The sequence below is a fragment of the Phaethon aethereus genome (genome assembly GCF_964289735.1).
Source record: "Phaethon aethereus genome assembly, chromosome: 18".
NCBI lineage: Eukaryota > Metazoa > Chordata > Aves > Phaethontiformes > Phaethontidae > Phaethon > Phaethon aethereus.
The window spans coordinates 9,081,101-9,090,956 of record NC_138594.1 but is presented as its reverse complement, the minus strand read 5'-3'; the positions used below and the strand labels follow the sequence as shown (position 1 = coordinate 9,090,956).

At 42.3% G+C, this 9,856-nt stretch overlaps 1 protein-coding gene across 1 annotated transcript; it reads left to right on the top strand.

The window, feature by feature from the left end:
- Positions 1-5,869: 5,869 nt before the first annotated feature.
- On the top strand, positions 5,870-6,917 carry TMEM100 (transmembrane protein 100; the record flags this gene model as incomplete). Its single annotated transcript, XM_082007997.1, has 1 exon — positions 5,870-6,917. The coding sequence occupies one exon, from the start codon at positions 5,870-5,872 to the stop codon at positions 6,272-6,274; it is 405 nt and encodes a 134-aa protein (XP_081864123.1). The 3' UTR covers positions 6,275-6,917.
- Positions 6,918-9,856: the final 2,939 nt, after the last annotated feature.

Genomic DNA, 9,856 nt, shown 5'->3' with positions numbered 1-9,856 from the left:
GCCGCGTGCCCCCGCGGAGTCGCGCCGGTTCCTTACTGCCGGGCTGCACAGCGGAAAGCGTGCGGAAAGCTTCCCTTGCCTATTCGCGTCTCGCCGCTCTTGCCAAGGTGTTGGGGCATAGGCGTGACGCGCCGTGGTTTACCCTAGGGCTGTGTGTGGCGTTTAAAAGTTTGGCAATTTGCAGATGAGAAGGTTTGTTTGTGGAGGGGTTTGGTTGGCCCCCATCCTACCCTCCAACCTGGGTAGGTGAATCTGGTAATTGTAATACCTAAAAACTTGGTGGTGGAAACGTATCGGCATCCTGAGACTCAGGCAGTTGGCATGGGTGTAATGCATTCTTCTCCTACCCTGGTAGCTCGGGACCTGATTCTGGAGTCTTGTAAGTACAAATTCTACTTCTGTATTTCCAGGAGCATTCACACAGGGAAGAGCTGTGGGATTGTATTTAGGATTACTGCAGTCCGTTGGCTCTCCTTCAGTACAGAAGGACTCCTTATGCTGTTTTCCTAGTCACTTCAATGCAAAACCAAGTGTGAAACGTGGGCCTAATGATTTATTAGAATTCTACATAAGTAAAAAAGGTGACTGAAATATTATGCGCTATATAATCAGGTCCAGAGCCTGAAGACAGAGAACTTAAATGTATTCCGCTCGTTCTGAGTAAAATGCAAAAAAGGGGGAAAGGATTGTAGCAGCTGAGAAATACCAGCTCTTTGCACTTTCACAGAGATACTCAGTATGTGGGAAGCCTCCTGAGAGAGCACCACAGTGAAATGATTCAGAGTTAAAATATTAGAAGCTTGATGTATAAATTTCATGTGTTTCTGCTTCTCAGCTTTGTGGTGAGGGAGAGAAGGAGGAGGGAAGAAATCCTGTCTGTAAAAAGTTGTTCTGCGAGTCAGTTTTTTTGATAAAGACATTAATTTTAAAAAAGTTACCTAAACTGTATGTAGTTAAGCGCAAATACAAATAACTTACTGACAGAGCAATTAATCTTTTCGAGGAATGATGCTAGCAAAGTGACTTAGGGGGCACAATTGCGCTAGGAAGAGCTTTTCAAACAAATGTAACCGTTCTTGTAATATGAGTGGAAGTTGGCTGCAAGATAGTTTCAGAGGTCTGCTTTAGTTTTAATGTAATCTAGATTATTTATCTAAAGTGTGTGGGTTTTTTCTGCATTTCACTCCAAACTTTTCAAAAAGTCAAATTAATTGCTAGGTAGTGTGCACAAGAATATAGTCAAGGAGATAAGCAAGGAGACTTCCTTACTATTAGCTAACTTCAGTAATGGGTTAAATATACTTTAGCCTTATACTTTTTAGTCACAGGCTTATTCCAAGGATCATCTAGAGAAGAACAGCAGCAGTTTGTGCCTGTAAATATTTGTGTTTGTGAAATATTAGCACAGTCTTAAGAACTTAGAGAAAAAGCCCTTAAAATTTCTCATTATACGAATTTATTCTCATGAACTTATTTTCATCCCTACTTAGGAGCTCCTGCTTCAGTGTCAAAATGATCTTCCACAATCATGCACATAATGAAAGGGAATATTGGATAAGATTAGCAACATAAATCTCTGCTGCTTTATAAGTTTTACCCAGCTGCTTGGTGATTTCACAGCTGTTTCTGCAGTTGATACCAATTTCCATCACTCTGCTTTATGCAGAGTTGTCACACTGCTCTGCTGCAGACTCTGCCCTGTTCCCTATTTATGAGTCTTGTTTTAAAAAATTAAATAACAGAAATGAAGAATAGTAAATATAATGGAATCATGTTTTTCACAGTGAGTTCTTGGACTCAGTTTGCTTTTTTTTTGCGAGGAGTTTTGGGGATTATATTACTTAGGTTTTTATTATAGCAGAATAGATTTAAAAGGTTTTTTTTAGTGGAAAGCATGTTGTCACTGTCAGTTTACAGCTAGGAAAACCAAGTCAAAGAGAGTTGAAGTTATTTGCTCAAAGAAACTGGAGACATAGAAGAGACAGAACCCCAAGTATTCTCAGTCGTGATTTGGTTCTTTGATTCACATAGGTGAAGTAAGCAATAGAAACAAAGTTAAATGAGATTTTTAACTACAGAAATTAATGTGCATTACCTTTTCCTGCCTAGCTCTTTCGGAGGGACTTGCCTGGGTTGTGACACTCATCATCGAGACATCACATCATCAAAGGAAAATGTTACATAGGGCCAGAAATGAGTGGTGGCTGCCAAGAAAAGAGGCAGAAACCACTAGGAGAGCCAGAAGGAGAACATCTCCTGTTTCGGTTAGGTTAGGAGCAGGGCTCAGCATACAGTGGGAGCTTTTCCATGCAGGAGTTTTGTTCTTAAGAAGCTGATAAATATCCAACAACTTTTCTTGTAGGAAACTTCTGTGCTAGATTATTGTCACCTCCAATTCATCATTTAGCAACATCTGACACTTCAAAGCCTGGAGCGGCTCTTACTGCTGCATGACTCTGCCTTGAATTGACTTACAAGACATCTCAAGCAGTCGTCCTCGGCTTACTGAGCCAAGGGATTTGTTACGATGGACTTCTCATGGACCTGGTAAGTGTGCATGCTGATGGATTTCATGTCTTTTCAGTAGATGTCAACTTACACTTATTAGCGGGTAAAACATTCCTCTCCCCTTTATCCAGTGTTAGCCACAGATTGACACAGAAACACATTCTTCCTCCAAGTCAAAGTAGCTCCTTAAGAAAGTACTTCTAGTATGATTAGTGAGAGGATGCTGGTGTTGCCGGGGATCTTTGCCTAAATTTTTTACCCTGAAACTTGAACCGAGTCACCTGTTGGCATAAGTCAGAAGTGACTTTGCTGGCAATGAGGATCTAGTGCCCTGTTTTCTAGGGCTGTATACCTTTACTCACACTTCAAATAGGTTCCGTTGTTTATTTAACTTAACGGTATTTCAATAGAGGTTTGTTTGTTTGTTTTATATGAACGCCTGTCTCCTGACATCCTATTACAGGCAAGAACTGTGCTCCTCAGAAGTCAACAGGTATTTTGACATTGACTTAATTTTGGTAGTTTAGGAGATTTTTTTTGAGAATTCATGTTACTTTTGACTGTATAAATATATCTTCTTCATGAATCTCTGTACAAGACATCTAAGAGATTTAATGTTCATTGGGGATGATTCTGAAGCAGAGGGACAAGGATTCTAGAGACAGGAGTAAATTTACTTTGAATGTAAAAGTTTTTCGAATAGTCATGTTTATTATGAGCCCAATCCAAAGCCTTTTCAAGTTATTGTGAAGTTTCTCTATTCTGTGACTGTTAGAGAGGGTATTTTGACTTTTGAGTAGTTATTACAATGTATTTGGAACTAAGATACTTTTTATATGAGAAATGGTTATTTTTTTCCTCCCTCAAGTTCAATAGTAAAATATTGAACATATTGAATTTGGCTAATGGTGCGATCAAAAAAAGGTGACATTTGGGGACTACATTCTCCTGTTGTGCTGAACTTCTGTAATGTTTTATGGATAAGTAAAGCAGCAACATAATGGCACCAGTGTGAGTCTTGCTGCCATGTCAGTCGTTACTGAAAATGCAGAATTTGGGCTCAGCGCTATGTGGGGACAGATTGATGGAGCTCTAGAGCAACCCCATGGCTTTCCTGGGCTCTTCCAACTGATACAAAAAGGTACTTAATCATGCCTTAGAATTCGAAGGACAAAGCAACAGAACCTAGGGGAACCTGGAATATCTGAGGTGTCAGCACAGATGTTCGCTTGGTCTGATAAGCACTGATCAGATCCCCTGCCTGCCCTTGGAGATACCAAGTACCTTCACAGAAAGACACAGAATCATGGAATGATTGTGGCTGGAAGGGACCTCTGGAGGTGATCCGGTCCGCTCCCTGTCCTGCTCAAGCAGGGTCACCTAAAGAACTCTGCCCAGGGCTGTCCAGATGGCTTTTGAATATCTCCAAGGATGGAGACCCCAAAACCTCTCTGGGTGACCTGTTCCAGTGCTCAGTTACCCTCACAGTGAACAAGTGTTTCCTGATGTTCAGACAGAACCTCCCGTCTTTCAGTTTGTGCCCATTGCCTCTTGTGTTGTCGGTGTGTGTGCTCAGTGTGTGCTCGGTTGTGTTGTGCTCGGTGTTGTCATTAGGGAGGGAAAGGCTGCTCTGTCTCGTAGCTGCTGAGCTCCTTGCAGGATTGAGCCCTGAAGATAGCTGTATACAGCAAGATACAATATTGAGCTGAGTGCTTTTCCTTAGAGCAGTAGAACAAAAGCTTTGTCAAACCAAATCTGAACTTTCCTTCTCTCATTAGGGTTCAAGGAAACTCAGATACAAACTCTCTGACTAGATACAGAGTATAGCCTGTTTGTGTATGTGTTTAAAAATAGTAAAATCCTCTTTCTTGCAAAATACATAGTCCATTACATGAGGTACTGAGATACAAAACCAGTGCTCTCCACAATGGAGGACATATCTTAGCAACAAGGGTGGGAGTGGTGGGAAAGGAAAAGGAGAATACAAGTATCTGGCAATTAACTTCCTAGTCACAGATGTGAAGGTGATAAAAGTGATAAAAGCATTACTGCACTGCCAACACTCTTCCTTGTTCTCTGAGCTGCATACCATGCTGCTCACAGGAGCAAAAACTACTCAGCCGGGACCAGAGAGTGGTGGAAGAGCTCTGTGAGCTACTCGCAGCAGGAAAACCTAGTGGTTCCCCAGTGTGGCAGTCTCTGTTGTACATGGTGGGGTGCACTGAGTGCACAGCCTGGTCCAAGGCGGGACAGCTGTGGTAGCCTCAGCATCATCAGAGGCTCTTTCCAGACTCCAGGGCAGTCCCCACACCACCAGCATCTCCAGTGGGATCACAGAGGTCTGTTGTAGCAGCCTGTAGCAGTGAAGAGCTGTGGGCTCGTCTTACCCGGATCAGGTGGACTCCAGTTCTGCACTGGGCTCCATGAAGCCAAAAGCTGTTTTGCCTCATGATGCAGATGCAATCAAACTGTGCACGCTGTCCGTAGGACTGAGAGTGTGTCTACAGTATGGAGACAGGAGGAAAGCAACCCACTGTAACTAAGACGAGTGAATATGACTGTAATCTCCCTCCTGCACAGTAACATGGATATGATTTCATGGACTTACAAGTGACCCATGACTTTGCCATTAAGCTGATTGAAATGGCAAGCCAACAGTCTGGCATTGATGTTGCTGTAATGGTAGGTTCACCAGCTTTCAGCTGGCATTTCCTGAGTGCCTTCATCCCCAGTTCTCCCACATCCATACCTACTCATGACCATTTGAACTTTTTTGCTAAGCAGCATGTGCTTTGAGAAAGGGTTTGTTTTTCAGTGCTGTGTTTTGATGCGACAGCTCTTGCCCATGTTATTATGTGCATTGGAGCAAATCTGTGTAACGTGTGTGTATAGGTGTATGTTATAAAGAAACAGTGTGAAAAAGTGTGTGTGAGCAAGAGTAGAATTTTTAACCCAAACAGCCTGTGAACTTCACCTCCTTGTCAGAAGACATAATGACATTGAATTCTAAATTGCATCTGGAAATACTGACTTCAGGATGTAAATTAAAGTCGGATTTGGCCCACAGTACTTTGAAGTTGGAGTCTGTCTTGGTTTGTGACTCTGTTCTTTCTAGCACTTATGCACATGCAAATGACTACCATAAGAATTGATTCAGATCTACCACAATCAGTAATATTACAATTAAGCTTGTGCAAAAATCCTTGCTTTTTTTGTGATCCTGAGTGGCATACTTCTGTGTCGCCCATTTGTCATGTAACGGTAATGCTTTAGTTGAACTTATGCTCTTCTCTCCACAGTGCAATGCGTGTTCAGCAGAGCCTGCTCTAGCCTAAGAATTGACTAAGTCAAGACAATAAAGATGACTAACGAACCAATTAAAGAGATCCTGGGCACTCCAAAGCATCCTGATTCTGTAACCACGGAGAAGAGTAATAACAATGACTGTGTGATAACCACCATCCCTCTTGTCAGTGAATGCCAGCTGACTGCAGCAACAGGGGGAGCAGAACTCTCCTGTTACCGCTGTACTATTCCCTTCGGTGTGGTTATTCTCATAGCTGGCATCGTGGTTACTGCTGTGGCATACAGCTTCAATTCCCATGGATCAATCATCTCGGTGTTTGGATTAGTCCTCTTGTCATCAGGACTCCTTTTGCTGGCTTCTAGTGCAGTGTGCTGGAAAATCAGGCAGCAAAACAAAAAAGCAAAGAGGCGGGAGAGCCAGACAGCACTTGTGGCAAATCAGCGAACCTTGTTTGGTTAAAGACAACCAAGAGAAGGCTGGACAGAAGACAGAACCTTTGTAAGTCAACTTGACTATTTATCAATAGGAGAGATTTCAGGTTTTAATTTAACTTTGGAAATGAACTGAGATGAAAGTGGAATGGATTAAGAAAGACTTAAAAAATCTGCAAGTGCTTTTAATATTTTTCTTACTGCAGACTTGGTAGTGATTCTTACCAAGATGGAGGAAAAAACACTTTTCCTTCACAGAAAACAGTGTCGTCATAGCTGAAATCATCATAACTGCGTTCTCCAACATGCTGATCGTGTTGGAAAGGGAACTTGTGAGCACAAAGAAAATAATTTGAACTGACTTGAAATGCCAGAGATCTCCTTAAAATACACACTGTGACATTTGACCAAGGGAGAAGTCATAACATTTGAAGTGACTACAAGCTTATGGCCAGATTGTCTGTGACTTAAATTGTAGCTCAAAAAAAAAAAAAGAAAAAAAAAGGCAATAACAACCACCCAAACTGCAGATTGCTCAATAAGCTGATTCTTATATTTTATGTAACTCTCCCCCCGCCCCATCTGTGGTACTTTCCCCCTTTTTTAAACCAACTAATATTAATTTTGTTTTACTGTTGAATAGAAATAGGTAGAAATGTGTAATTATATTGTCTAACCTAAATAACGAGGTATGATTGTAGCTTAAAAACATGAGACTTTTTTTGTAAATTAAAGTGGTCAGGTTTAGCACTTTTGATTATTTTGCTATAAAATTAAAAAGTAAATGTCATTAAAATAATATTCAGTGCTGCTAAACCTTTAGAAAATCTTTTTTTATTGCTGTCAAGATAGCTTGTATCTTCAACTTTGACTGCTTTGTGATACTATTTTTGTAGAACAACACCTGTGACAGTTACTATCAACATATGTACTGCTGATCTCTTCCAAAAAATCTCTATAGACCAAGGATTTTGGTCTGATAGCCCATTCCTCTTGCAGCTTGATTAATAACTCAGTTACGGAAAAGTCTAAGCGGTCAGTCCTGCAGAGACTTACTGGCATAGTCAGTTTTAGACACAACTATTAATAATCACTTGTGGAAGCAAAATCATCTGTATGGTAAGTGTTTGCTGAATGAGATTTGGGATTATGAATCTTTACAAAAAGCAGGTCTCAGGTGTCCCCCGTGTGTGTCTGAGATGTTTGATTCTGTAACTTTTCTGTTCCAGAGGTCTTCCAACTTTTCTAAGGTAATGAATAATTGAGGGGCTGGTCCCAAATTGAAGCAAAACAGAACATTCCTTCATCTATATCATGAAGGACAAGTGGTTCTGAGACGAGTCACAGACTTCCACCACAGCGTGTATGAGGGTGTCAAAAGGCAGAGGGGCTGCACGGAGTCTTCTCCCCCCCACCTCCCTTTTCCCCTTTCTTTCTCCGGACTCAAAAGGACTGGATGTGATTTCTGCCCTAGACTAGCATGCCTCCTCTTGGCCCTCCGGAGCCTCTGGCATCCACGACGGCTGTGGCGATGCCACTGCAAAGCATACCTGCCAAACAGGTGCTGCACAGCGTTGCCTTCTGCGGGTCATCCTGGAGCCGTACGCTTCTCCTGCTGACATCATCCAGGCATTCTGGCTTAGATGCCGCCTTTTCCTCTACCCTTCATGGTTTAGGCTCATTACATCCATAACTTATCCCCGGATTTGCAAAGTGCGCTTCGTGTTTTAAATAGAGCAAGCAATATGCATGGAGGGGAATGTTTGGAGTCAGTATTTGCGTTGCCACACTCCGTGGTTACCAGACGCTATAATAAAATCACTTGCATCAGAGGAAAGCTGACAACACATTTTAGCACTTCCATAGCCCTAACTTAATCACAGCAGGAAGCTTTCCTGCTGCTAGGAGAACATGTTGCGTCACCAGAACATCTGACACCGGTGTCTAATGTCAATCACTTTGCTTAAGGTCATTAAAAATATTAGGGTGTCCCCTTACAATGTACAGGTTTTGCATGAGTGACAATTCATGGGAAATACATAGCATGATAAATAATGGAACAGGTGGACTAAAGTGGTGTCTTTCCTGTTTAAAATGAGAAAAGTGATTGACATTAGCAAAGCTGGATAAGCTAAATAGGGCTGTTTATTTTTTTTTCCCCTGGGAGCACAGTAGTTTTTCTGATTCCTTCTTCCCCCCCTCATTTCTTTTTCCTTAGTGGAATTTTGCAGGCTGCCGAGGAGAGAACTGCAGGGGCTGTAGAGATGCAATGATTTCCACTACACGTGTGTAGCAGCTCAGCCCAGAGCAGGAACAGCCTGTTGCCCTCTTCAGAAGTCTTTCCCATACGTGGGTCATCGCTTCGCCATTGCTGTGATACAGGGGAGCTTGTGTGGAAGGAAAGTGGAGGTGCAAGGTGAGGCTCTGCTCCAAGTCAAAAGGAACGGCCAAACTCAGTGGAACGGAGGCAATGTTTTTTTGGAAGAAGATTTTTCAGGCAGGGTAAATAAGAGTGAGTAAGAGTGGCTCTGCTGCTACTAGAAGAGATTTCCTTTCCCTCACCTCTGCTCTCTTTTATATTTGCACTGCATATACAAGGATACAGCAGGGTGTCTGCACCACCTTCTGCCTTGCTAATTGTGGGACCTCTAGGCATTAAGCAGCATGTAAGCAGTGATGGGCACATTGCAATGACCCTAGGCACGATCTCCTGGCATAGCAAAGCTTCAGATACAACATGGTCTCATGTAATACCACCTCACTGACAGGCTGAGAGGCCTCTAGGAAATGCAGGGCTGCCACAGCACACACTGCTGAGCTCAGGAACGTGGGCTGTATCCTAGTGAGACAAGGTACATACACAAGCATTTTCCAGTCAAACAATGAATTCCAGTCTGTGCAGGAATTCACTCTTACTCACAGAAGCAAAATAGTAACATCATGGGGAAGAATTCCAGCACCTGGTCCTGGTGTCCTGCAGGAGCAAGGCAGAGTTTGTGAACAGTTTAATCAGAGACCTTGTGCTGTTGAAGATGTTTTCACATGTTTCATCACTAAATTGCCACATGACCTTAGAAACTGGCACAGACTTCTCCACCATGATTTGTGTGCACTGATTTTGGGACAATCTGAAGTAGTACTAGCATCTTTTTCTGAATGACCAATAATGGCATCCAACACAAGTCTCACTGTCTATGTTGTTTTTTCGTGCAAATCTACATATTACAGACATTTTCGTTACTGTCCTCTCTCTCTCCCTGCACCCCTTGTACTGGTTCCAACAAGGAGGAATACATTCTTTTTAGCCCTTAAAAAACAATCATTCTGGGATCGGTGCTATGTGAGTACAGTGTGTCAGACTTAGCACATTAATTTTTCCAGAAACTCGTGTTAGATCTGAAACGTTTTTGCAAGGGCACATTTATAATGCTTTTACAGGGGTCAACCTCCTCTAATTGGTCAGCTACAAGCAACAAAAGTTCTGCTTCTGCCATCATGACCTGATCTGGATTGATTAGGGGTTTCATGCCTGGATGCTGGACCATGCAATCCAGCAAGTCTTTGATACAAAAGCCTTTGGAGCTCCGCAATTGCTGTTTGGTGTTTCTCA